The 27,122-nt window shown below is 52.7% G+C and overlaps 1 protein-coding gene across 2 annotated transcripts in view; it reads left to right on the forward strand.

Annotated features, from left to right (window-relative positions):
- The window catches only part of PLXNA2 (plexin A2), a 227,047-nt gene that overhangs the window by 143,714 nt on the left and 56,211 nt on the right, over window positions 1–27,122 (forward strand). Inside the window, exons 5-11 of one of the 2 annotated variants that reach the window (XM_027975987.2) lie at window positions 493–593; window positions 4,581–4,704; window positions 6,407–6,560; window positions 7,255–7,351; window positions 10,486–10,600; window positions 22,247–22,447; window positions 24,224–24,320. In XM_027975987.2, the coding sequence (XP_027831788.2) occupies window positions 493–593; window positions 4,581–4,704; window positions 6,407–6,560; window positions 7,255–7,351; window positions 10,486–10,600; window positions 22,247–22,447; window positions 24,224–24,320 (889 nt within the window). Of the gene's footprint in view, window positions 1–492; window positions 594–4,580; window positions 4,705–6,406; window positions 6,561–7,254; window positions 7,352–10,485; window positions 10,601–11,206; window positions 16,653–22,246; window positions 22,448–24,223; window positions 24,321–27,122 lie in introns of those variants that run through there. The other variant, XM_042229271.2, reaches the window with a different exon arrangement.

Here is a 27,122-nt window from a genome sequence, read left to right on the forward strand (position 1 = left end):
CTTCCTGGAGCAGGCCCAGCCCTCCTGAGGACTTTAGTGCAGGCAGAGAGAGGCTGGGGGGCTTGCTTCCACCCCTGGGGAAGGCCAGAAGCCTGGGGGCTGTTAGCTGTGCCTGCCCCGTGCAGGGGAAACAGATGAGAACACTGAAGGACCGATTCAGCCCTGTTGTCTCCTCTCTAGGGGTGGTGGCAGTGCCAGCGTGCACACGCACGTGTGTGTGAGTCGCTCAGTCGTGTCCGACTCTTTGCGACCCCATGAACTGTAGCCCGCCAAGCTGCTCTGTCCATGGAAGTCTCCAGGCAAGAATACTGGAGTGGGTAGCCTATCCCTGCTCCAGAGGATCTTCCCAACCCAGGGATGGAACTCTAGCCTCCTGCATCGCAGGCAGATTCTTTCCCATTTGAGCTACAGTGGTTAGGTATAATTGAGTCTGAACACACCATCTAGAGGCATCACTCCCTGATCTAACCTGCTATCTTTTCTCTCGGCCAGATCACCAGGGTCCCTGTGGAATCCTGTGAGCAGTACACGACTTGCGGGGAGTGCCTGAGCTCGGGGGACCCTCACTGTGGCTGGTGTGCCCTGCACAACATGTAAGTTTGGCACAGTCTGGGAAAAAAAAAAAAAAAAAAACCTGGAATGCAGAAGACCAGGTACTTTCCTGGAAATGTTGATGAGGGATGTGACCTCAGTTTGCAGGGAGAGAGGAATTTCCCTCTGCTGAGCAGTAATTCTGATCGTGGTTGGAGTGCTGAAAGCAAAGAAGAAGAGAGGCCATGAGTGCCTTCTTTGCAAGGGCGGTGCCTCTGTGGTCTCACCTCCAAAACCCGACCCCTACTCCCTCCATCTCTGGCCAGCTGCTCTGAAGTCTGTACCTTTGCTACGGGGAAGGCTAGTGGTGCTGGAAGAGCTTGCAAGGGAAGTTAAAGCGTCTCTAGATTGTAGCCTGAACAAGGCACCTCCTTCCTGGAGTTTGGACTCCAGTGAACGGCCGTGTGACCCGGCATGGTCCACTGACAACCCTGGGCCTCCTTTTCCCCATCGCTAAAAAGGGATAATGCCTACCTCGCAGGTGAACCGTGAGGATTAAATGCTAAATAAATGCTTTGGCAGTAAGGAATCTCAGGATAAGCTACACAAGTCAAAATGATGATCATGGACTTGGAACCCTTGGGAGGACCCTTCTGGCCTCATCAGTCCCTGATTCCAAGAAGCCTACCTCTCACTCCAGCTGGCCTCACATCTCTATTCAGATACACCCCCCTGCCACTGAATACCAGCCCAATAGAAATGCAAAATCGCACTTAAGCTTCCTAACTCCAAAAGCCCCAGAGGGAGAGCAGAGGGAAGAAACTCCAAAGGCAGAGGGGGAGGTGGCTGGCTAGGAATTCTGCTCCCCAGGGGCCTCGGAAACTCCAGGGCTCCATGCCAGCCAGCAGAGCACCCCCACGAGAAGTGCCGGTTTAGGGTGGGGGCGGAGGCGGAGGGCCAGAGTTCAGGGTCCTGCACAATCACTCTTGGCTCCCAGCCTCCGCAGCAGGTGTTGGAAGGGCTGTGCAGGGAGGGAGCGAAGCAGGCGCCTCACAGTTGCAAAATCCGGACTGGATTGGCGCCCACACATCCTGGGATCCCTGCTTAGATTCGGAGGTAAGGGGCTCCTCAGAAAAGTTTTTGCCAGAAATGCCCTCACCAGAACCCGGACAGAGTGGCACCACGTGGGTCAGACAAGCGGCAGAGATACTGATGCCGCCCCTGCTGGGCCCCAGGAATGCCGGAAAGGGAAAAGTGAAGTCACTCAGTGTCCAACTCTTTGCGACCCCATGGACCATAGCCCACCAGGCTCCTTGGTCCATGGGATTTTCCAGGCAAGAGTACTGGAGTGGGGTGCCATTTCCTTCTCCAGGGGATCTTCCCGACCCAGGAATTGAACCTGGGTCTCCAGCATTGAGAGGTGGCTACAATTGAGGTTCCCATCAGTGAGGCGGGCCCTACAGCCAGCAGGCTCTCTTTCCTCACAAGGGTTTCTCCCTCCACGGAACCCGACAGCCACCCCCAGCTCCTCGCAGTGGCCTGGGTCACCTGGCCCCCTCACTGGGCGGTGGACAGGTCCAGCCATACCACCACCCTGCTCCTCCCTGCCAATCTGGCCACGATGTCCGAGTCTCCCAGACCACCCGTCCTCCTCCTGGGCCAGGTCAGCCGGGCTGACTTAGAATGACCTCAGGAAGGGTCTCAGGCTTCCTCTGCGCTCTGAGCCCCTCCCCTCTCATCACCTCCCAGGGATGCACCGCTCCTTCCAGCAGCTCAGCTTGCCTCTCGCACCACGTGCACATCACGCCTCTCCCCAGTTTCACACGGACTTTCCCCTTCTCCTGGCCAGTCTCATTTTCAGCCCCTTGGGCACTGCCCACCCACCCGCCGTCCCCTTGCCTGGGTGACGGGGCCGAGTGGAGGGACCACCTCCAGCGGCCAGGACCACGCACTGGATTTGAGCAGAGGCAGAGGGCTGAGGGAGGTAGCTCAAGAGCCTCTGGATCCAAGGGTGGGGGGCGAAGAGGATCTGAAACCCTCCTGTCTCTTCTGTAGGCCTTGCTCTTGCAAGTGTGTTATTGTCTCAGAGGCTATTTATCTCTGTTGGGGCTGTTGCCATAAATAGTATGATAAAAAAAGAGCCATTTCAGTGAGTCAATGAGATAAAGGCTCCAGTCAAGAGCTCACTTTAGAGCTATCTTAAGGATTCACTTAAACCTCCATAATTCTTTCCTTTGACAGCATTCATATTTAGATCCATTATGTGCCTGGCAAGGAAGGGTCGGGGGGAGTTCGGTGGGAATCTCCGCTGGGTGGTGGACTCTTGTCGCGTCCCCAGAGGGGCGCTTTGGTCGGAGAAGCGCCAGCCCTGGAGCGTGCGTGCAGGGTCACAGTGCCCACCTGCTGCTGTGGCCCGCGGCACCAAGGACCAGAGATGAAGATGGGGGACGAAGCCGCCACGCACGCTTCCTGACAGAGGCAACCCTGCCCATGCCTCCCCATCTGTGTTTCACAAACATTTATTGAAAATAAACCATGTGACAGGTGGAATATCTCAATGAATAAAACATGGCCCCTGTCTTCAAAGAGCCGGAAATCCAGCCACAAGGTCACACACACGCTATCCCACACAGCTAAGACCCTATCCAGGGTTTTACATGCCCCTGGTGGGGAATAATAATAATATCCATAGCCATCATCATTAATATTTTTCTTAGTAGGGCCAAGAACAGGCCGTTTTCCAAACACTAATTCTTTTAATAGTTATACCAGCCCTGTGAGATACAGTATTATCACTGGGCCCAGCATTTTACAGCTGGGGGAGCTGACACGTGGGGACGTCCAGGAACTTGCCCAGTGGGGCCACAGCTAGCAGGCTGGAGGTCTGGATTAGAACCCAAGCACCCTGCTCCAGAGTTCACATTCTTTGCCTTTTGCCTGATACTTTTTCTGTTCCCCAACCTTCCCTCCCTCACTCACAGAGCTTCCCATAAAGATGCTGTCTATAAGAGCCACTCTTTACGTCTAAACTGCTGCTCTCATTTTGGGAGGAGGGGCGTTGATCCCACTTCTCTTAGTCTGTCCTCTTTTTAAATAGTCTTCTAATTTGTTTTTTATTATTTTTGGCTGTGCCGGGTCTCCGTTGCCGAGCGGGCTTTCCTCTCGTTGCAGAGCTCGGGCGGGTGTCTCGGTGCGGAGCGGGCTTTTCTCTCGTTGCCGCGCTCGGGCATCTCATTGCAGTGGCTCCTCTCGTTGCCGCGCTCGGGCTCCGGGGTGTGTGGGCTTCAGTAGTCGCGGCTCCGGGGTTCTAGAGCACAGGCCGGGAGTTGTGGTGCCCAGGCTTAGTTGCTCCACAGCATGTGGGATCTTCCCGAATCAGGGGTTGAACCTGTGTCTCCTGTATTGGCAAGCAGATTTGTCGCAGGGAGGGGGACCCCCTCCAGGGCCCGAAACTGGGCTTTTGTCTAACACTCAGAAATGAATTGTCCAAGGAGATACACGTGTTGATAAAGCAAGATACTTTATTGGAAAGGCCGCTGGGCAGAGAGCAGGAGGGTGAGGGAACCCAGAGAACTGCTCTGCTACGTGGCTCGCAGTCTCGGGTTTTATGGTGATGGGATTAGTTTCCAGGTTGTCTTTAGCCCATCATTCTGACTCAGAGTCCTTCCTGGTGGTGCAGGCCTTGTTCAGCCAAGATGGATGCCTGTGAGGAGGATTCTGGGAGGGGGTCGGACATGTGGTGTCTCCTTTTGACCTTTCCTGAACTCTTCCGGTGGGTGGTGGCTTCTTAGTTCCGTGTTCCTCACCAGGACCTCCAGTCATAAAACAGCTCATGCCAGTGGTGACTGTGGTGCCTGGCCGGGGTGCTTCCCCTAACAGATTCTTTCCCACTGAGCCACCAGGAACGCTCCCTTAGCCTGTCTTTGACCGCAGTAGAGACCATCTGGGAGTCACCGAGCCCTCTGGGAGAAGTGAAGCTCGCCCTGAGAAGACGGACACGGGCCTCAGAGCCGCAGAGCCCCTCGCTCACCCCTGTGTGTCTGTGGCAGGTGCTCCCGCAGGGACCGGTGCCAGCGGGCCTGGGAGCCTAACCGATTTGCCGCCAGCATCAGCCAGTGCGTGAGGCTCGAGGTGCACCCCAGCAGCATCTCCGTGTCTGAGCACAGCCGGCTGGTGAGTGAGCCCGTGCAGGGCCTGGGGGCGGGGCACAGCGCGTGCACAGGCGTGGGTGTGTTCCTTTAACTCCAGCGCAGTGTAAGCGGATCAGACTCCACGTGCTCCAGGACATTTTAGAGGAAAACTATGGTAACGCCTGTCGTTACCCAGGACCCAGTCATTCGCCCCGCTCTTTGCAGATCCGTCACCCATTGATCTGGTTTGTAAATCTACATTTTGCGTTTAGCAACAAGCCTCTGCAGCATCATGCAATCCCATCCCATTCTGTGGTGTATGATAGAGATTGCAAGGGACCACCTGGTACAGTCGCTCACAGGAACTTGGAGTTGCCTTTGTATGTGTATGTGAGAGAGAGGCAGACAGACAGACGGACAGACAGACACAGAGAGACTGAGGCTTAATTCACAGGGTGTGCCGAAAAAGAATATTAAAGAGGTACAGCTGTCCTTTACCACCTGTCGAGGTGCAAGCCCAAATACTCCGCGTCCTCGGGCCTGCGCGGTTATTTCCTTCTGGAGGTTTTATGGGCATTCACGAATGCTAATTAGTTAATGAACCTCCCAAGACTTGCGTTCATTCATCCGCACCGGGAGGTTTTGGCTCCCATAGAGCTGAGGGAACAAACAGCAGCGTTTGTACCTAAGTCTCTCGGCCCCATGGAAACGAAACTGGGGCAGAGGTTCCGCAGCAGACAAATGTATGGAAAGGCTAGGTGATGGCCACTGGGGCTGAGAAAGCCCTCCAGGCATCATGGGAAGACAAAGCGAGACCTCCCTCCCTCAGGACTCGCTTCTCGGAGGACACGGGGTATTGTCACCGCAAACCCCCTTGGGCACTCCCCACTGGGAGTCACGTTTCTCTCCTCTGGTTTCCAATACCACTTAGATATCATATTGTCATTTAGTACAAACCCACTTCCGAGGGCACGGAATTCAGAGCGGTGTTTTGCTATTAAACGGTTTCTCGATCATTCTTCTGACTGTCTGTGATATTTTTACCATTCAGAGGAGGATATTCAAACTTAAAAAGTCTACAGACCTCTGGCCTGTCTCCCTGGAAGCCTAGGGAACCGCAGACATCATCCAGGGCATTGGTGTCCACTCCCTGCCTTTCTCTGATCCCCTAAGCGCCTTGTGAGGCAACTGCCCTGCTCTCGGGGAGCACTCGGGGGGCAAAGAGCCAGAGGCCGACCGAGAATAGAAGCCCACCACCTTGGTAGCCAGCCCCTGCAAGACAGCCAGGGTGGGGAGCCAGCCAAACGGCAAACTCCTTATAAACCTGCAGGCAGGTGACACATGTTCTCCTGTGAACCTAAGGCTTGTCTGTGATGAGTTCAACTCATAACTGGCTTTTTTCAAGTTTGCATGGTTTCATGTCAAAACGAGCTCGGGCTGAGATGGGTTTTGGGAACTTCCCCACCTCTAGCATCCCCTCCTCTCCCGCCAGTGTTTTATGATTCTGGACAAGACTGAAAAGTAGTGTCAATAATAAAGACCACTGACCCTGCAACACCCCTTGCAGTGCTATGGTAATGGCTCTGGGTCAAAGCTAGATGGTCTCCTGGACTGACATCCTCTTCCTAGATGAGGTCTAGGGAGAGGAGTGAGCAAGTAGACAGCGGCAGGGCCAGGCCTGGAGCTCAGGTCCCCTGAGCCCTGCAGGGCCTTCCCACAGTATCGTCTCTCTGCTCCGCCCACAGCTCAGCCTGGTTGTGAGCGATGCCCCCGATCTGTCTGTGGGCATCTCCTGTGCCTTTGGGAACCTGACGGAGGTAGAGGGACAAGTATCTGGGAGCCAGGTCATCTGCATCTCACCGGGACCCAAGGATGTGCCTGTCATCCCTCTGGATCAGGGTAAGAAGCCTCTGCAGTGAGTGTCAGATGCTCGGGGCTGCTTGATCAGGCTGGCCCAGAGTAGGGAACCCAGGAGACAGGGTGGCAAGTGTCAGCACAGACCGACTGACAGCTACCAGACTAGGTCTTCTTACGCCAGACTCTAATTTGACTTGTAAATCCATTTAAGTTTGAAAGCAAGCTGTCATGCCCCAAGGAAATTTCAGGAAGAGGGAGGTCCCTGTCTCCTATTTGGGTTAAGCCTGCACAGTGTGCGTAAGAGTTTTTCCAGACTTCCCTTCCCTTCAAGGAACGTCGGTGGCTTCAGCCAGTGGTTTTTAGTAGGTTCTCTCCATAGAACTGGGGGCTTTTAGAGGTTTTGACCTGATATATGTATTTTTAAAAGTTTTATTTTTATATTGGTGACCTGATATTTCTGACAGTCTTTCAGTAACTGAACATATTCAACCTAGGCAGGGGACCCTACAAGATCTGATCCATCACCTCCTCCCTAAGAGGGTGTCTGGGTCTCAGTGATGGGCTGGTCATCAGAAGGACAAAAGGGACTCTTGGAAGAGGACTCAGGAAGGCTCCATCTGCCATCACCATCACTGCCCCATGGGAGCCCCGGAGTGGCTGAATGATTTACCCCCTAGCCTCTCCACTGGGCTCCCAGCTTGTAACTTTCTCCTCCTCCCCCCCTTTTTTTTTTCAGACTGGTTTGGGCTAGAGCTGCAGCTGAGATCCAAGGAGACAGGGAAGATATTCGTCAGCACTGAGTTCAAGTTCTACAACTGCAGCGCCCACCAACTGTAAGCACGCCCCTAGCGGCGCTAGCAGTCATTAGGGTCAGAGCGGGAAGAGCACCCAGGCCAGCGCCCTCCCTTAGAGATGAGGTCAGAGGAGGCTGGTGAGCAGATGGGTCCCGGCAGGGCCAGGCTAGAAGCCGACTTGCCCCGGGTCTGGATATGTGTGTGTGTGGGTTCCTAAGTTCCCTTAGGACAAGAACGGTCTTACGTTCACCACCCAGTCTCCTGATCAGACATGGCTCTTTGTCTAGAATAGCGAAAAGTGTCCCATAAATATTCCAGTTATATTCAGTTTATTCAGTTATTCCAAACTGAGTGGCATTTGCTGTCCACAGCCTCTGACCTCATTCAGCCTCCCTTGCAACACACCCTACCCTCAACTCTCAAGCTAAAACCGGTTTGAAGTAGAAACAGAAGTCACAACCCAGGAGCTCGAAGGAAAGTCCTCCCTTTTATGCCAGCGGGTGGTGGCTTTGAATGTGGAGATCGACAGCCAGCGGAATGTAGCCACATCATCCATGGGCACGTGAAGAGGGCCTCAGAGGTGACAGCCTCAGAGGAAGGGGCAAGGCTGAAATGGCCTCACCCAGCGCCTGAATAAAGGACCTGGGCTGAGGCTTTCAGCTCTACAGAGCTCCACACTGAGCCTTCAACTTTTCAAGGAGGAAGCGAAAACCAGACCCAACCATCGGTCCCCAGGGGGCTTAGGTGCTGCCCATCTGACTTCACCAGCCACGTCCAGCAGCTGAGTGCCATGGCTATGAGTTCTTACAGCTGTGCAGAAAGCCAGGCACACTTCATAAGTAAAAATCAGGGCCAGGAGTGGAGAGAGACCCATACTTAGTTTCTGCCGGTCTTCTCTTGAAGTGAAACTGAGACTCTTTCCACATCATCTGGAAACTCATGTGCTGTGTGATTTAGAAAAAGAGAAACCAGGGTCTCTATAATAGGGCCACGTAAGGGCCATGTGACCTTGGTCATAGGTAAGAGCAGAGGTCAACCAAGAGCTCCAGGCCAGAGGGAGAAGCACCTGGAAACGTTCTGTGGCCCCATCCTTCCTGTTGCCCGGGACAGCATCTGCCTGAGGACTCCAGTGGCATCAAGTTTGAGGGTCCAGGCTGTGGCCACGATAGGCCCAGCAATCCGTGTGGGGAAAGGCTCTGTTGGCAGCTAAGCCCTAAAGGAATCTTTAAGCCATAAAAACAGACAAACGAGCTTCATTCATTTCCCCTTTTCTGATCTGGATTTTCACGATGAGAATCATCTGCTGGAGTTCTCGGGTCTCCGGAGTAGCTAAGGAAGGAGACGTCACTTGGACCCATTTGGGACAAATCAGTAGATGAGACAGAAAGACAGAACAAGTGATAAAAAGTGGCTTGGGAGGAGCCAAGACAAGGCGGTATGTTGCAGAAGCTGAACCGGATAAAATCGCCCCCTAAGCCCTGCATCCAATCCCAGCTAACCCTGTTTTGGGAACCGCGAGCATCTTGGAGTGGGAACTCCCCAACCTCCCTCTCACGCTCCAGCACAGTGGTGATGGAACGCATTGCTTGTGAGAACGTCCTCATCTCCACAACACCCCAGTGTGATGTCACCACTCTCAACCGTGGATTACCGTGGCAGTGGAGATGCTGTCACCGGCAGCAAGTTTTAGCAGAAAGAAAAGCAAGTATCTTTGACCTTTTATTGCCACGCACTGTCTTATCTTATCCGTCCAGTTACAAATCACAGGATCGTGTTCAAGCCTCTCTTTTTACCATGGTAAACTAAGGCCCAGAGGGGATAGGTGCTCCATTGGAGGTCACCAAATTAGCAAGTGGACAAGCCTGTTCTCGAAAAACCCTGATCTCATCATCCCTGATCCACTTTTGTGATTTCCTTGCTGAATCGTAAGATGTGAGGAAGACCCAATCCATCTGGCCTAAGTTCAGGAACGAAATAACTACGGGCATATCTAGAAGGGGATGGAAATATCCAGCATGGGGAAGAAGCGTCGATGGGATATCGCGCCTGGTCCGCCGTGGTTTATAAGCCAATGGGCCCTGGATCAAGCCCCATCCGCCCGAATGCCGTTACAGCCCCAGCAGGTGGCGCCAGTTTGCAGACCTGGCCATGTGCCTGCCAGGTGGGTCCTGGACTACGGGATCTGGCAAGGACCGAGTAGGTCAACTCCACTGGCCAAACCTATTTCCCTGACAGTGGTCTGACCGCACACAGGGAGCCTAGATGATACACAGAATGCAGGGGAAACCGGAGGGAAAGAGGCGCTCTACCTGGCGAGAAGGGCAGGAGCCACACGCAGCCTGTCGCTCCCATGTCTGGCTACTTGGAGAGGGCGACAGAGTTATCAGCAGATACCATTCACTCCACGCAAACTCCAAAACACAGGTGATATGAACCACCTGTGAACACTCAAATATGCTTTAAGAGCTTGAAGTAACAGGTAAGTTAAGCCCCTAAAAATAATACATTTAGCATTGTATTTTTTAAAACCACGTCCTATACGTTACCTCGTTTGACACAAAACAACCCCGTGGAGTGGACAGAAAAGTTTTAGTACAGACGGATGAAGAAATTCCGATTCAGCAGGTGAAGTGACTTACTCAGGGCAGCCCTAATGGCAGGGCCAGAGGCAAAACGGGAACCAGGTCGGCCCAGTTCCTATCGCTGCTCTCCTTGGGCCGTTCCCTCTTATAAGTGGCGCTGGGCTGGCAAATGTTTAGCTATCAGAAATCAGGGAGAAAAGCTTATTAGGTGGCATTTTCCAGTTTCTGTGGCATAAATACTCCCTCTGTGGCCCGTTTCAAGCTGCTATCACGTCAATGACCCGCTTGCCACATTCCTAAAAATATGAATAATTGGCTGTCCTGAGCGGAAACAGAGCAACTCCAGCACTCCACTGCTTTCGGAGACATTCCCACTCTGGACACGTTTCTCCCTCAATTTTCTGGTCCCCTGGTCCCTTGAGCATCTTAGAGGAGGAAGCCACAATTTTCAGGGCTGGGGATGCCCCCCGGCCCACCCGCCTGAGAGTGAGACTCGGGTGACAGACTTCCATCACGGCACGTGGGCTCCCAGGCCCGCTTCCCTTCCCTGTGTGCTCTCCTCTTTGCCTCTTACTGTCTGCGTCTTTGCAGGTGCCTGTCCTGTGTCAACAGCGCCTTCCGCTGCCATTGGTGCAAATACCGAAACCTCTGTACCCACGACCCCACCACCTGCTCTTTCCAGGAGGGTCGGATCAACATTTCAGAGGTAAGCGGGGCTCAGCCTGGCGTGGCAACGTCCCCGGTGAACCCACGCGGACCTCCCTTTTCAGAGGTAAGCGGGGCTCAGCCTGGCGTGGCAACGTCCCCGGTGAACCCACGCGGACCTCCCTTTTCAGAGGTAAGCGGGGCTCAGCCTGGCGTGGCAACGTCCCCGGTGAATCCACGCGGACCTCCCTTTTCAGATGGCCAGTCCGACAGCTTAGCTATCTCCTTGCCCTGGTCCAGGTTGGCTTCTTCCAGAGAGGTTAGAAAGCCCTGGTATTATAAAGCCAAAAAAGAAAAAAAAAAAAAAGGCAGCAAATACTCCTGAGAAGGAGACGTGTGCTGTATTTGCTAGATTCCAGGAACTGTATTCATTCAAAAGTACAAGGGGAGCTGAGAGCTGAGACTGAAAGCTCAGAGGAAACATATCCAACCACACAGGCTCCACGGTCTAGAAGAGTGTAGAGAATGGCATTTGTTGTCTGAGCTTTAAGCCCTCTGCTTGGCTGCAGACATAGTCTAGTTTAATAGCACATTCACTCTCGACCACTCTTCCATGCCAGCCTCTCTTCCTAGGCTAAAATTCAATGATTCTTTGACTCTTTTGTAGGACTGAGTAGGTGGCCTTATAGAAGAGAGAGGCAGTCCGCTGGTGAAAAGAACCCAGGCTTGCTAAAAGTCACATTTTATGAGCACAGTTGATATGCCATCCCTAAGGCCGGTTCCACCTTTGTTATCAACACGGAGATAATAAGTTGCTTATCTTTCCAATAAATAATCCCACCCAGTGATGTTTCCTTGAGGTTCACTTTCTTACAAGCTCACAGCGGGCCTTAGGACAACGAAGCCTACTAGGTCAATGTCCTTTTCTCATATCTAATGTTTTCCATGCCCCAGGGTGACCAGTAGTTGAGTTTGAACAACTGTAGAGACCTTACTTCTTCCCACAAACACACGTGTGGGTGAATATACATCCCCATCTCGTTCTACCTTTTAGGAAATCCATAAATGTAAACAAGTGACGTGTAGCATGTACAAATATTGCTGTGACCTTCATCTGTCTCCCTCTTACATTAGACTGAAGAAGTGAAGTCACTCAGTCGCGTCTGACTCTTTGCGACCCCGTGGACTGTAGCCTCCCAGGCTCCTCTGTCCGTGGCGTTTTCCAGGCAAGAATACTGGAGTGGGGTGCCATTTGACTACAACCTCCTTAAAGGCAGGAGTTACATCTTATCATTAAATCCTCAGGACCTTTTTCAGTGAAAGTCTGCAGCGTGCATGCATGAAAGCATAGAGGAGTCAATGACCACTGTAACCAAACATCATTGATAGGAAGTGTTCCTTGGAGCTCCTTGCCTAAGATTTCAAGAAAGTTTCTTATCTCTCCTAATCAGGGTAGAAGTAACAATTACTTCCAAGAAAGAGCACCTTGATCGACATGATCATGTTGTACACTTAATTTTTTTAATTAGATGATAATTGCTTTTGTGTTGGTTTCTGCTGTAGAAGGGAGAAGGAAATGGCAACCCACTCCAGTGTTGTTGCCTGGAGAATCCCAGGGATGGCGGAGCCTGGTGGGCTGCCATCTATGGGGTTGCACAGAGTTGGACACGACTGAAGTGACTTAGCAGCAGCAGCAGCTGCTGCTGCTGTAGAAGAATATGAATCAGCCATTCAGTTCAGTTCAGTTGCACAGTCGTTTCCAACTCTTTGAGACCCCATGGACTGCACACACCAGGCCTCCCTGTCCATCACCAACTCCTGGAGTTGACTCAAACTCATGAGCCATTGAGCCGGTGATGCCATCCAATCATCTCATCCTCTGTCATCCCCTTCTCCTCCTGCCTTCAATCCCAGCATCAGGGTCTTTTCAAATAAGTCAATTCTTTGCATCAGGTGGCCAAAGTACTGGAGTTTCAGCTTCAGCACCAGTCCTAATGAATAGTAAGGACTGATTTCCTTTAAGATAGACTGGTTGGATCTCTTTGCTGTCCAAGGAACTCTCGAGAGTCTTCTCCAACACCATAGTTCAAAAGCATCAGTTCTTTGGCACTCAGCTTTCTTTATAGCCCAACTCTCACATCCCTACATGACTACTGGAAAAACCATAGCTTTGACTAGATGGACCTTTCTTGGCAAAGTAATGTCTTTGTTTTTAAACATGTTGTGTAGGTTGGTCATAACTTTTCTTCCAAGGAGCAAGCATCTTTTAATTTCATGGCTGCAGTCACCATCTGCAGTGATTTGGGAGCCCAAAAAAAGTAAAGTCTGTCACTGTTTCCACTGTTTTGCTATCTATCTGCCATGAAGTGATGGGACCAGATGCCATGATCTTAGTTTTCTGAATGTTGAGATTTAAGCCAACTTTTTCACTCTCTTCTTTCACGTTCATTAAGAGGCTCTTTAGTTCTTCTTCACTTTCTGCCATAATGGTGGTGTCATCTGCATATCTGAGATTGATATTTCTCCCAGCAGTCTTGATTCCAGCTTGTGCTTCCTCCAGCCCAGCGTTTCCATGATGTACTCTGCATATAAGTTAAATAAGCAGGGTGACAATATACAGCCTTGATGTCCTCCTTTTCCTATTTGGAACCAGTCTGTTGTTCCATGTCCAGTTCTAACTGTTGCTTCCTGACCTGTTAAGTATCCTTATATCGTCTCCCCTTGAGGCTCCTTCCCACTCCACCCCCACCCAGCCCTCTAGGTATCACAGAGCACCAGGCTGAGCTCCTTGTGTTACACAGCAACTTCCCACGAGCTGTCCGTTTTACACAAGGCAGTGTAGATATTTTGGCGCTGCTCTCTCAGTTTGTCCCAGCCTCTCCTCCTCTTGATGTGTCCACAAGCCCCCGCTCTGTGTCTGCGCCTCTATCCCCGCCCTGCGGATAGGCTCATCAGGGTTAAATACCTCACGATTTTATTCGTCAATTGTTGTTTAGTCGCTAAGTCAGGCTGGACTGTTTTGCAGCCCCAGGTACTGTAACTCACCAGGCTCCTCTGTCCATGGGATTTCCCAGGAAAGAACACTGGAGTGGTTGCCATTTCCTTCCCCAAGAAATCTTCCTGACCCAGGAATCAAACTCATGTCTTCTATATTGGCAGGCAGGTTCTTCACCACTGAGCTACCTGGGAAGCCCAGTTATCCCTCAATAAATCTAATGTTTTAAACTTTTAATTTAAGAAGAAAGTAAGCTTTGAAAGGTTTCCCACACACACACACACACACACACACACACAGACACACACACACAGACACACAGACACACACACACACACACGGCCTTGAATTCTTCTTAGCTTCTGAAACAATATGTGTTATATTCAGGCTAGAAAAAAAATGAAATCTGCCTGTCTTGAAAGAAAGACACACAGATGGTGCCCACAGGCGGTATTTAAGGCAGACCCAACCGCAGGTGCCTCCGCGGGATGGAGCCAGTTATCTCGGGCCCCGAGAACCTTTCAGGGAGGCCTTTCCTCCAGCCAGTCGGGATGCTTTGAAGTGGCTGCCGAGAGAGCGCCACGCTGGTCTTAGTGGGCCTCGGAAATTAATCCCAGCCCCGGGATCCTGCAGGAGGCTGAGACAGCTTTTCAGGCCTGTCTTCTCACCCACAGTAAAGGACCCATGAGCCGAGGGTGCGGCGGGAGAGAGGGGGAACCCAGCCTGGGCGTCCACAGGACAATAGCCGGAGGAGGCCAGGTGCTGGGGGCAGGGTGACGCTGAGGCCAAGGCTGGGCAGTGAAGGGCCTCAGACACTGACCTTCATACCACTTCTAATCTCCTAATTTAAGTTAGTAAGTGTTAGTCGCTCAGTCACTCCCGACTCTGCGACCCCGTAGACTGCAGCCCGCCAGGCTTCTCTGTCCTTGGGATTCTCCAGGCAAGGATACTGGAGTGGGTTGCCATTTCCTCCTCCAGGGGATCTTCCCAACCCAGGGATCAAACCCAGGTCTCCAGCACTGCAGGCAGATTCTTACAGACTCAGCTACAAGGGAAGCCCTTAACCTCCTAACTTGGTTGATGAAATAAGTCGAGGAGGACAACAGAATGCTGAGAGAGAGGGAGAGGGAGAGAGGCAGGGAGAGGGGATGACGGGGTCGTCCGGATGAGAAGCCACTCCATTTTCTCCTGGCGGCGGGGCTCCTTCAGGCCCAGAGAAACACAGAGCCGAGCCTGACGGGACCTGCAAGCCACAGGAGCTCGGGCAGCGGGTGGAAGAACCAGCGAGACAGTAACTCTGCCCTGTGTGGGGCCAGGGGCCTGAGGCCCAGAGGGCTAGCTGGAATCATGCCGCCTCTCTCACATGCTCTAGAAGTCCCTGGAACACAGCTCCCTCTCGGCCACGGGTAACTCAAGAATTCCAGAGAGCCGGGCCTGGGAGAGGCGGTTGCCATGCGAAGTTAGGATTAAATTAATACCGAAAGAGCCCTGGGGGGAAAGCCAGAGGCTTCCCGGCTCCGTTTTCATTTCCTCTCCTTAATGTCTGCTCCTGGAGGTGAGAGAAATGCCTTAGTCTCATCGCCTCCTCCTCCTCACCCTGCTGACAGGCCCCAGGCCCCACCCTGGGGATGGGCCCTCTCGGAGGGGCGGCCCCGGGCCCCCCAGGCTCCTGACTTAGCTCAGGACGGGAAGCGGGAGGCAGGACCCTAGGAGATGGCAGGGCTGCAGCCCCTCACACATCACTTCCCAGCTGACAGCCCGCAGACCCTGCTGCTTGCTGTCCGAAGCTTGCTTTCGGGGGAAGCCCCGATCCAGAAAATGGGGGGAACCACAAAGGTGCATGTGTTCAGCTTGAGCGAGGTTCCTTTATTCGGTCGGGAGTCTTTCCTGGCATCCTCAGGTTCTTCTGGGAACTGGAGATCCCTTAGCTGTCCCTTTGGGGTTCCTAGAATATCTTTTATGCTTCCAGTAAGCCGCCCCCCGCCCCTGCCCCACTGCAGTTTGAACCAAAATTTTACATCTATCTACTTCTTAGAAACAATATATAACTGATTAGCTCCATTGATTTGTATAGCAAAGCTAAGACAACGCATTTGCCCTTCTCTCGCATGTGACAGGAGGGTGGGGGAGGGGAACCAACCGCACCAGCATCCTTTAGGAACTTGTTAGAAATTCAAATTCTTGGGCCCCATCCCAGAGTAAGCTGAAGATTGAGAACCACTGACATATGGCATCTCAATTGATTCTCACAACAGACCTGCAGTTTCACATAATTCATATTTGACAGACGTAGTAACCAAGATGCTAAAATTTTAGTTGGTTTTTTTTTTTTTTTTGCCTAAGGCTACAGAGAACTCAGGCATCCAAAAAGGCGGAGTACAGGGTGCTTTCTCCAGAAAATCAGGCCCAGTTCACGTGTCTGTTTTCATGGTCTCAGCTGCACTTGCAGTCCTGATCTTAACCAGGCTCTGTGCTGTTGGTCATGAGGGTCCGGGGTGGGGAGAGCGTATGTGTGGTCCTCAGGCGCTCAGTCACGTCCAGCTCTTTGAGACCCCATGGACTGTAGCCCACCAGGGTCCTCTGCCCATGGGATTCTCCAGGCAAGGATGCGTGAGTGGGTTGCCACGCCCTCCTGCAGGAGGTCTTCCTGGCCCAGGGATCCAAGCCGCATCTTTTCCGTTTCCTGCATTGGCAGGCAGGTTCTTTACCTCTAGTGCCATCTGGGAAGCCCCCCAGTGTGGAGGGACCCACACAAGTCCATTTGCACAGATGGAGAAACTGCCCGTGGAGGACAGGTCAGTAGTACCACGTCCAGACGCAAAGGTGGCCAGTACATGAGGTACATCTGCCCATTTCTTTCCAAAGGGCTGATGGACCGATGCTCCCAGGCCTAGTCCTGAAAACCAAGAACCGCCGTGCTAAGTGAAAGTGTTAGTCGCTCAGTCTGACTAACAACCCCATAGACTGTAGCCTTCCAGGCTTCTCCATCCCTGGGACTTTCCAGGCAAGAATGCTGGAGTGGACTGCCATCTCCTTCTCCAGGGGATCTTCCCGACTCAAGGATCGAACCTGGGTCTCCCACATTGAGGGCAGACTCTTTTCTGTCTGAGCCACCAGGGAGGTCCCAGAGTGAATGAAATTCAAAATAAACATATTAGCAGTTAGCATTTGTTGAGAGTTTATTATATATGCAACATTATACGTGTATATTTTTAACCTCAGTTTTAACTATTCTGTGAAGTAAATTCTGTCCTAGATAAATGAACTGATGAGTTTAGACAGTTTTCCTATGATCCTCACATAAATGCAGAAATCATGACTCAGTGTTCCCAAGCTGGCGCTGAATAAGTTCAAGTCCTCCGATCCTGCGTTCACATGAGGAATATGCAGTGATGGTATTAACACGGTTAATCCAGTTTATTACCACTGATGACAGACCTTCATGTCCCTCTTGCCTGCAACCTACAGTTGTCAAGGATAACTGGTCCCATTTTATAGATGCCTATATGGTAAATCTGTTCAGTCATGTTTGACTCTTTGCAACCCTAGGAACTGTAGCCCACCAGGCTCCTCTGTCCATGGGATTCTCCACGCAAGCATACTGGAGTGGGTTGCCATGCCGTCCTTCAGGGGATCTTCCCCACCCAGGGATCGAAATCCCATCTCTTAAGTCTCCAACCTTGGCAGGCGGGCTCTTTACCACTAGCGCCACCTTGGGAGCCCATTTTGTAGATGAGGAAGTTGAATTTCAGTTGAGCCGTCTCTTGAGTGCTTTTAAGTTCATGAGCCAGACCTTTCCCCCACTCAGAGCCCAGCCAGTCTCGGATGGGGTCCCAGAAATCTGGGCCCCCCTGGGCCAGGTTAAGCAGTGACACGGTGTTTGCCAGCGGGTGTGCGCCGGAGTATATATGGCTTTCAGCTTGAAAAGCTCATCTCCCACCATGGCTAAACCAGGCCTAGTGAGATGTAGATACATAAATATCTCCTTTACACCCTGTCCCGGGGGAAAGATAGAACCACATAAATCCGATTAGCTTACCCGGATGCGGGCTGCTCTCTCTCTTTGAAGTCCAGTGGGTGAAGATAATGTCATTTGCACGTGGGAGCCATCGTTTCCGAGGGCTGAAGGAAGGGTCCCCCGTGCTGAGAGCTGGTGAAGTACAGAACAGGGTGGACCATGTGGCCTGGAGGCTCGTCCATCAGGCTGCAGGGCCAGTGTCCTGCCCTCCCCCCTCACGTCTCCTCCTCCTCAGCCCACCCCTCCCCCGGGATGTCCCCAAACAGGGCATCTGCTCATCTTGATAGAAACTCAGCTTGCTGCTAAGGAGCGGGATCCTGCCGCCCATTGACCTAGAGGCAGAGGGAGGAACGGAATGAACTACAGAGGTCACTCAGGAGACCGGGGGTCTGCAGGAGCAATGTCTTTCGGCAGCGTTCACAGCAGTCCTCACGCTCTGCATGAAGGGCGCAGCGTGTGTCTGTATGCAGGTGTGTGTGTGTGCTCCCAGGAGCAAACAGGTCGGAAATGGCCTTTTATATTTGATGACACCTATCACCTTCCACGGGCTTCCCTGGTGGCTCAGCTGGTAAAGAATCCACCTGCAATGCAGGAGACCCCGATTCAATTCCTGGGTCAGAGAGGCTTCCCTGGAGAAGAGAGAGGCTACCCACTGCAGCTTGGGCTTCGCTGGTGGCTCAAACGGTAAAGAATCCACCCTCCATGCGGGAGACCCATTCCTGGGTCAGGAAGATTCCCTGGAGGACAGCATGGCAACTCATTCCTGTATTCTTGCCTGGAGAATCCCCGTGGGCAGAGGAGCCTGGCGGGCTATAGTCCATGGGGTCCCAAAGAGCCAGACCTGACCAAGCGACTAAGGCAGCGCAGCGCAGCATCACCTGTCACAAACCCCAGAGGGACTGGCGTTCCGACAGCGTGGCGATGTTCCGGGCTGCCAGCTCTCCAGCACCTTCCACCCACACCACCGCCTTTCCCACCCAAGACCCACTGCCGCCTCCAGGCAGCCAGCAGAACCAGCTCATAACCCAAGGAATCTGTGTATCCCCTGTTTCCTAGGAGAAGAGAGGACACCTGGGCACCAGTCACTTCTTTTCTTTGCCCTAGAGAATGCAAGGAAGGATGCGATTCTGTCGGGCCCGAGAGAAATAGCAAAAAAAAAAAAAACAACAAGCAAAGCCTGAGATTCTTTTCTCCAGGAGCAATCTCAGAACCCTTTTTAGGCATTTGGAAGCCCCTAACCATCACCCTTCAGCTCAGTCCCAGAGAGTCTGAAACAGCAGACCACAGGAATTATTTTTAAATAAAATTTTAGAATCTCTTTTAAAAATGCATAAAAGTACTCGTAAAGTCTACTTATGATTCTTAAACTCTCAGGCTGAATCAGATAACCCAGCCCGAAAGATGAGGGTGTGTGTGGGTATGTAGGTGTGTATTTTTGCGTGTACACATGCATACGTGTATTTTTTTCATGGTTAATAGGATTCTACAATCTTGTTCACTAACCTAAGACATCATACTCCCCAAAGTACGTCTTAAAAACTCTGCTTGTGAAATTTGAATTTGTTCTCTGAGCTCATTAGAGGTGAAAAACAACGGGTCATCCTTTACAGTACATCAACTAGTTCTGATTCTGAAAATCTGTTCTCTCCCTCTCTCTCTTACAGGTACACACACACACACACACGCACACACACCCCTTGCTGTACCGTAGCCTTATTTCCAGTCTAAATTAAAATTCTGATTTATTAGACTCAATGAGGATTTTTAGCCACTAACAGGAAATAGTATCTCCTTTTCGATGGGATGCCTGGGTTTTCCTAAAGTGGTGTTCACTTTTTTTTTTTTTTTCTTGGCTATAAATATATGAAAGACTCTGTCAAGAGTGCCCTCGGGGAATGAAAGTAAAAGTGCAGCAAAGAGCAAGTTTATGAGTTGGCAGCTTGAGTGACTGGCTTCTAAACAGGGCCCCATCTGTTCTGGGGCTGCCTCCTGATTCTGTCTCCTGTGGAAACCGAGCTTGCCCATGCCCTCACAGGCAGTCACCGAGGGATGGCTCCATGACCCCAGAGGTTCTGCCAAACCCTCCTAGATGGGTTTCTGTGGCACACTTCTCCTGGATCCAGCTTTCCGTAAATCCTCAGGATTCTTCCATAGATACGGACATACCAATTTAGCAAGCCTGTGACTCCAGAAACAGTGACCCTTTCAAATCAATCCCAGTTTTGGGAATCAAACTCCCGCCCAAGTCTCTAGATGTCCGGAAGACAGGGATTTACCCTCATCTCTGAAGAATCTGGGAAGTTGGAGCCGAAAGGAAAGTTTGAGATAGTTTTGTGTCTGTTGCTTTACTTCCTTGAGTTCCCCTTACCTTCCCACAAGCCATGAGCAGTTGTCCACTACATGTCAGGAATGCGGATAAAGCCTGGGGATACGGAGGTAAGATGCAGCCTAGTCTTCAAGGCTCACAGGCCAGTGAGGAGGACAAGTCAACAGGAAGCTGCAACTGTGAGGGCTCAGTGCTGCTGGCGGAGGGCCCAGGGGAGGGGTGGGAAGCATCTGTGGCCTGCCAGCTAGGGCCAGGGCCAGGGGCTGCTTTACAAAGAAGGAGCTGCAGAGCTGAGTTTGAAGGCTCTGGTGCTCTTGCCTGGAAAATCCCATGGACGGAGGATCCTGGTAGGCTGCAGTCCATGGGGTCGCTATGAGTCGGACACGACTGAGCTGCTTCACTTTGACTTTTCACTTTCATGCATTGGAGCAGGAAATGGCAACCCACTCCAGTGTTCTTGCCTGGAGAATCCCAGGGACGGGGGAGCCTGGTGGGCTGCCGTCTGTGGGGTCGCACAGAGTCGGACATGATTGAAGCAACTTAGCAGCAGCATCAGCAACTAAAGAGGGCTGAGTCAGGGGCCAGGAGGAAGATTAGGGGTGGACGGGGAGTGTTTCTGGTAGAGAGAAAAGCATCTTCAAAGAACCAGAGGTTGATGAGTGAGGACGATGACTCTTCAGGTCTAATCTTAAATTCCTCTGTGGTATGGCTGGACCTCGATGCACAGGAATCTCAGAGTAATAGGGACGCGGGGGCCAGATGGTGAAGGACTTCCTTCTGAGGCCCACTGCTGAAGCCCACATTGAGCCAGAAGCCCCCGTCCCCTGCCCCCTACCCTCACCCCGCCGCCACAGGCCATCCATCGTTCAACATTCCTGCCGTACTAACGGCTTCTTTCCTGGGATGCCTTGGGCCTTGGAGAAGGACCATTTATTGTTCTAGACTGTCCTACACCTTGATGCTTTTGAAATGTGGTGTTGGAGAAGATTCTTGAGAGTCCCTTGGACTGCAAGGAGGTCCAACCAGTCCATCTTAAAGGAAATCAGTCCTGAATATTCGCTGGAAGGACTGATGCTGAAGCTGAAACTCCAATACTTTGGTCACCTGATGCAAAGAACTGACTCACTGGAAAAGACCCTGATGCTGGGAAAGATTGAAGGCAGGAGGAGAAGGGAATGACAGAGGCGGAGATGGTTGGATGGCATCACCGACTCAATGGACGTGGGTTTGAGTAAACTCCGGGAGTTGGTGATGGTCAGGGAGGCCGGGCGTGCTGCAGTCCATGGGGTTGCAAAGAGTTGGACATGACTGAGCAACTGAACCGAACTGTCCTACACCTTGAGGAAGTTCACCATCCTCCCCCGCCCACCCCTACACTAAATGCCAGTAGCACCTTCTGCAGGAGAGCAACAGAACAACCTACACCGTCCCTAAAGAACCACCACCACCACCCGTGGACCACAAGAGGACAAGGAAATAGGCGCCTCCTTCAAGACTTGCCCCAGCTGATCCTTGGAGACAGGACACAGCTGCACGTGAAGGAGGCTGTGTGTCCTCACTGCCGCAGGCCACTGGGCAATGTCCTCCCAAAGAGGGAGAAAGTGGGCAGGGGGCTGGAGCTGTGGGGAGGTGGCCATCTGACCTCTGGCGGAGAAACAGCCTCTGGAAGAAGAGCTGGGGGACATCGCTCTCCTCCTCACGTCCTGCCTCTCTCATGGTCCTTCCCGCAGCGCGGGCCCACCAGGACTTTCTTTTTTTTCTGTTTTGTTTTCCAAAGCAACATTGTCTTCATGCCGGGCCTGGTAATAAACTGAGATAAAAAGCCAGAGCAAGCATTTAGAGCACTGATAGTTGAGGCAGGGGGGTGGGTACAGTGGGGGCTTGATCCACCTCCTGGAAAGACTGCTCAGTCGGAGCTGGGAGCTGAGGCTGCTGATAACAGATGGCTTCGGGCACGGACGGTGCAAGTGGGTGGGGAGCTGGAGCCCGGTGGGGAGAGGCAACTGGCAGTGGGGGCATCCAGGCTGGGGACAGGCACATGTGGAGCCTCGTTTAGCCTGTGTCTCAGGAGATAAAAATTCCGCAAACTGCCACAGCGAGGCTTGAAAATTTAATTCCTCGATGGTAACATGCACATCAGATTCAGGATGACTTGTGGGCTGGGGATGACAGTCTCAAAGCCCCGGAGCTAAGAGATAGATCTCACGTTCCCTGCCGACTCCACAATGAGGAGCGTCCTCAGGGGCAGCCCGCCTGGATGCAGGGGGGTCTGGCGTGGCATCGAAGGGCTGTCCCTCCGCCCGGGCTTGGGGAGTAGGGAGGTGTGAGCCAGGACAGACCAGACCGAGGCCTTCTGCTTGCTCCCCAGGACTGCCCCCAGCTGGTTCCCACCGAGGAGATCCTGATACCTGTCGGGGAAGTAAAGCCAATCACCCTCAAGGCCCGAAACCTGCCCCAGCCTCAGTCTGGCCAGCGGGGCTATGAATGCGTCCTCAACATCCAGGGGGCTGTCCACCGGGTCCCCGCCCTGCGCTTCAACAGCTCCAGCGTCCAGTGCCAGAACAGTTCGGTAAGAGGACCGGGGCCTAGGCTGGCCAGAGCCGGCCTTTCTCACACCTGAGCCAGGGCCTCAGCCTGGCCTCCCCCCAGCTTCTAGAACCTTCCACGTCCACAAGCAACCCATGTCTGCAGAGACAGAGGAGCGTATACAGACACCCAGGGTTCCTCAGCAGAGCAGGACAGGTATTGGAGGGAGTGGAGGGCTGCAAGGACCCCCGTGGCTTAAGTTGAGAGCTTTGCACCCTCTGAGTTGAAAGAGTACCTCTTAGCCTTTGGTGAAACTTTTTCAGCACCAGTCAGTGTGACCCCAGAGCCTGCCCCGGTTCGGGGAGTGGATGCAGGGAGGGTACCACATGGGAGGAAAGCTTCAGAAGGGACCGGGGGAGGTAGGAAGGCCGTGGGGAAGGGGGGAGGAGGAGGAGGACACAGTGAACCTCAAGAGCAGCGAGAGTTAAACCGATCCCGGATGCCAGACAGAGAGCCCCACGAGGTGTTTCATTATCCTGCTAGCCCAGCGAAGATCTTTTCATCTGCCAGCTCCCTGTCTCCACCCGTGGGGGGTCAGCTGGGAGATGGGGGGGGGGGTGGTGCTGGTGACAAAGGTGCTGAGGGAAGGTAATTTGCCTGCAAGCGATAAAGAGAAGTCTTGGGCCTCTTATCAGGGAGCTGTCAGGTTCCCAGGTCACGGGCGCTTGATAGAATTTGTAATTGGTGGAAGACCGCCCAGCACCCGGGGAAGGTGGGAGATGAGAAAGCCGTGGAGCACGACAAAGGGAGGAAGGTGGCGGGAAGCCGGGGCCGGGGAGGGGGGCAGGCGGACGGTGACGGGCCCTGGGAGCCGTGTGGCCAGGCTGGGCAGCCCCCACGGCAGGGAGTCCCAGGGGCGGTCTCCGCTGAGGCTCAGGGAGCTGGACCACCAGAGGGGCGGGTTCTGATGTGTCTGAGGGCTGAGGGTCCCAGGCAGGATCAACACCGGAGGAAGTCCACTCCCGACTGCGGCTTGGTAGCCTTCAGGGGTTGGGTTGCTCAGAGGTGTGCCCGCAAAGCTCTGGGCACTGTCCCTAGTGGACTGTTGACGGAAGTAAAGCTCACACGTGGAAAGAAAGGGCCCCTGCAAGGCCCGGCCGATCGACCACTGAGGCACTGCTGTTTGTTATGCACGTGCTGTGTCAGGGCTTTGCAGGGTGTCCAGAGCGGTGTGTGGACTTCCTAAAGAGACTTCCATGGGGAAAAACGCAGTGCAGATCCCAGGAAGTGCCGGGTTCAAGACCAAACACCAGGGGACGAGGAGCACGGGGTGGGCTGGGAGGGAGGGCAGAGAAGACCCCTGGGGGAAGGTGCGTCTGAGCCAGGCTAGAAGAGGCAAGGTGCTGGAGGCTGGAGGCTGTCAGGAGAGGGGAGGCTTTCCTTGTGAGGTGTGAACTGAAGGTGCAGCGAGGGGCTTGAAAGAGTTTGCTCAGAGACAGGGGCTCCAGAGGTTTCTGAAGGAAAGCAGTGGAAGTGAAGTTTGGAGAACTAAGCCTGGATTGGATTATAGGAGGTTTTGAATGCCAGCAAAAGGATCTGAGCAGGGTCCTGTTGGCACCAGTGACTGGCAGTCGGAGGGAGGCACTGTAGGGATGATATGAGCGGCGCCTGGGGCTCTTGTCTCTCCATCTGCTCCTCTCTCATCCCAGAGGGAACCCAGGCCCCTGGTTTGTTTCCTGGCCCCCTGGGATGCCAGCAGCATCCTGACCCCCAGGATAGAATTCCTCGTGAACGTGTGTCCCCACCCCTCTCCCCGCAGTACCAGTATGATGGCATGGACATCAGCAACCTGGCCGTGGATTTCGCCGTGGTGTGGAATGGCAATTTCATCATCGACAATCCTCAGGACCTGAAAGGTAGGCGGCTACTTCCGGGTCGAGTTTTGATCTTTTCCCGACCCCGGGAAAGACCGGGGCTGGAGGGATCAGAGCCTGCGGCCGCGGTGCCATGAGTGATGGCACCTGTCCGCGGAACTCTTCAGACGCACCTAAAGCAACATTTGGCGCCACCAAAGGAGTGCTGTTGGGAACCTTGTTTTATTGCAACTAGAGCATCCGCCGGGCGGCTGCAGGCTCATCACCTGTTCCTCTGCCTTCCGGAGACTTTGAAGTGTCTGTGGAACCTGACCAGGAGAGCAACGGGCAGGAACGTCCTGCCAGTTTCCCTAGAAATGGAGATATTATTCCCAGTGGGGTCCTGGTTCCCCTGTCCTTGGCCTTAGTCGCTGTACAAAGAAGGCTTGTCAGTCTGCTCCCCCAGTCCTGAGGTGGGTGGGAGGGCCCAGCTTGCTGACTCCAGGGCGCAGCTGTTGTGGGAAACCTCGAGAAGGAGCTGGGCTGATGTGAGAGGGGGCGTTCCATGAGGTGGCCTCATTCTGGTCCTGCAGACCCACGTGGAGGTCCTCCTGGATGCCAGGACGGCTGCCCTCCATACAGCATTCCTTCCAGCTCTCCAGAGTGACTGAAGTGACTCTAGTTTGATGAGCACCCTGGCTAGGCACTCACTGAGTGATTTATTTAGGACTTTTTTTCCCCCCTAATCATTGTAACCCTGAGGAGGATGCCCTAGCATTATCTTCATTTGATAAATAAGGGAATTGAGACCCAAAGAAGCTAAGAGAGGGACCAAGACTGCTGGCTTTGGCAACCCGGACGCTAAAATTGGAACGAGGCAGAGAGCAGCCTGACCCCTGCACAAAGCGATACAAGCTCATGAAGTGTTCCGTGTTTTTAAGACAAAGACTGTGTAGGATAACTTATATGTGGAATCTGAGTGGGGAGGAGAACAGTCCCAACTCATCAGAAACAGAATAGAAAAGTGGTCGGGCGGTTGGAGAAATAGGGAGAAGTTGGTAAAAGGATACAAACTTCCAGCCCTAAGATGAAGAAGAATCTAACTCTAGCGTGGTGACTGTGGTTGATATCACTGTGTTATGGAGCTGGAGTTTGCTAAGAGAGCAGAACTTAAATGTTCTTAACATTTGTGTGTTCTTAACATCTATTAATTAACTAGATGGGAGGAATCTTTTTGCTCTGTAGTATATCAAATTATCACTTTAAATATTATACAATTTTTTTATCAGTTACACCTCAATGAAGTTGAAAAAAGAAAGAAATGGACCAAGAGTCAAATAATAAGAACCAGGATTTGAACCCAGACAGTCACATTTTGGAGCTCACGTGCTTAACCAAGTCACTGTCCTTCCTCCCATGGCTCAGGCCACTGTGAGATGTGAAACTTCCTCCCCCAGAACCCTGTCCCCTGACCCGGGCCATGAGCCACAAGTCACGTTTCAATTAGCTAGGGTTTTCACAAGCCTGTCCTTCAGGCTGAGGTCACCCCAGGGGCACAGAGAGAGGAACCAAGGCCCCAGGAGGACCTGCAAGTGCTTCGGCATCTCCTCCAGACACTGCCATCCCTGTGCTGGATGCTGCCATCAAAATCAGAGCTCAGGCTGGGGGATTCTTCTATTTCTCCTCGTGAAGTGAAGTCACTCAGTCGTGTCCGACTCTTTGCAGCGACCCCATGGACTGTAGCCTGCCACGCTCCTCCGTCCATGGGATTTTCCAGGCAAGAGTACTGGAGTGGGTTGCCTTTCAAATTTTCTCAGTGCTAGGAGATAGACATTTCGCCTGCTGAGAATCTGGGCTTAGTTCCCGGAGGTTGCCTTTGCACCTGGAGTTTTAGAGAAAAAAAAGTGGCCACATCCAAGCTGTTGCATCAGAATCCTCCCTTTCGGCGCCCAACAACTTTTAAGCAGCTCCTTGAAGGCATGGGTGTCTTCACACTCACTTCACACCCAGAGCCTCTCTGTCCCTGGAGGCTAATGCATTCTGTTGAGTGGAGAAAGTCATGGTGCAAAGGACTAGGATTCCATAATCCCACAAACTGGGGTTCGAATCCTGCCTCTTTCACTGATAGCTAGATGAACTCACACTAAGTACTGCTCCCCTGTATGTCCCAAGTTCTCTACCTGGGCAGTGGGGGGCCGTCGTGAGGCTCAAATGAGGAATTAGATGTGGACCATTCATGCATGTTAAGAAATGCAGTGTGGACCTGTTCATTTTAAGATTCCCATTTCCTGCTCTATACCATAAGAAACCATAGGATCAGGATGTTTCAGTGTAGTCTCTGTAGCTGAGATTGAGGAATGCTTGGCAGAGCAGAGGAAAAGGATGAAAATAAAAGGGAAGAATAAACCCATGAAAGAATAAAAAATGCCCCTCCCATGGGACCTGTCCCTGGCCTCCGGACGCACGCTGCCCAGGGGCCTGCAAGCTCATGTGTGCTTGACCAGAACTGAGAAAGGGCTTTCCCAGTATCCCACTTCTCGAGAATTCCTCCTGGGACTCTGAATTCAAAACACCAGCTTACAACAACCGAGCCTCGGGCTCACAAAACAGTTCTGCCACTGGCCTGTCTAGGGCTTCTACGTCAGGAAGAGACAAACCGAAAGCATATGCAGACTCCAGAAGTAGCCAGTTTGTCCTCTTTCGGGACGTTCTCTCCATCCACAAGACTGCGTCGACCCTCCTTCCTTATGAGCTAGCTCTGTCCCCCATGTCGCTGGGCACGTGGCCTTTCTTGAAAGCCCAGCTGGCATCTCTCTCAGACCCACCAGGTCCCCTGTGTGAGCCTCTCCTCTCGGGACCTGCATT

Source organism: Ovis aries, chromosome 12 (genome assembly GCF_016772045.2).
Source record: "Ovis aries strain OAR_USU_Benz2616 breed Rambouillet chromosome 12, ARS-UI_Ramb_v3.0, whole genome shotgun sequence".
NCBI classification, from domain to species: Eukaryota; Metazoa; Chordata; class Mammalia; order Artiodactyla; family Bovidae; genus Ovis; species Ovis aries.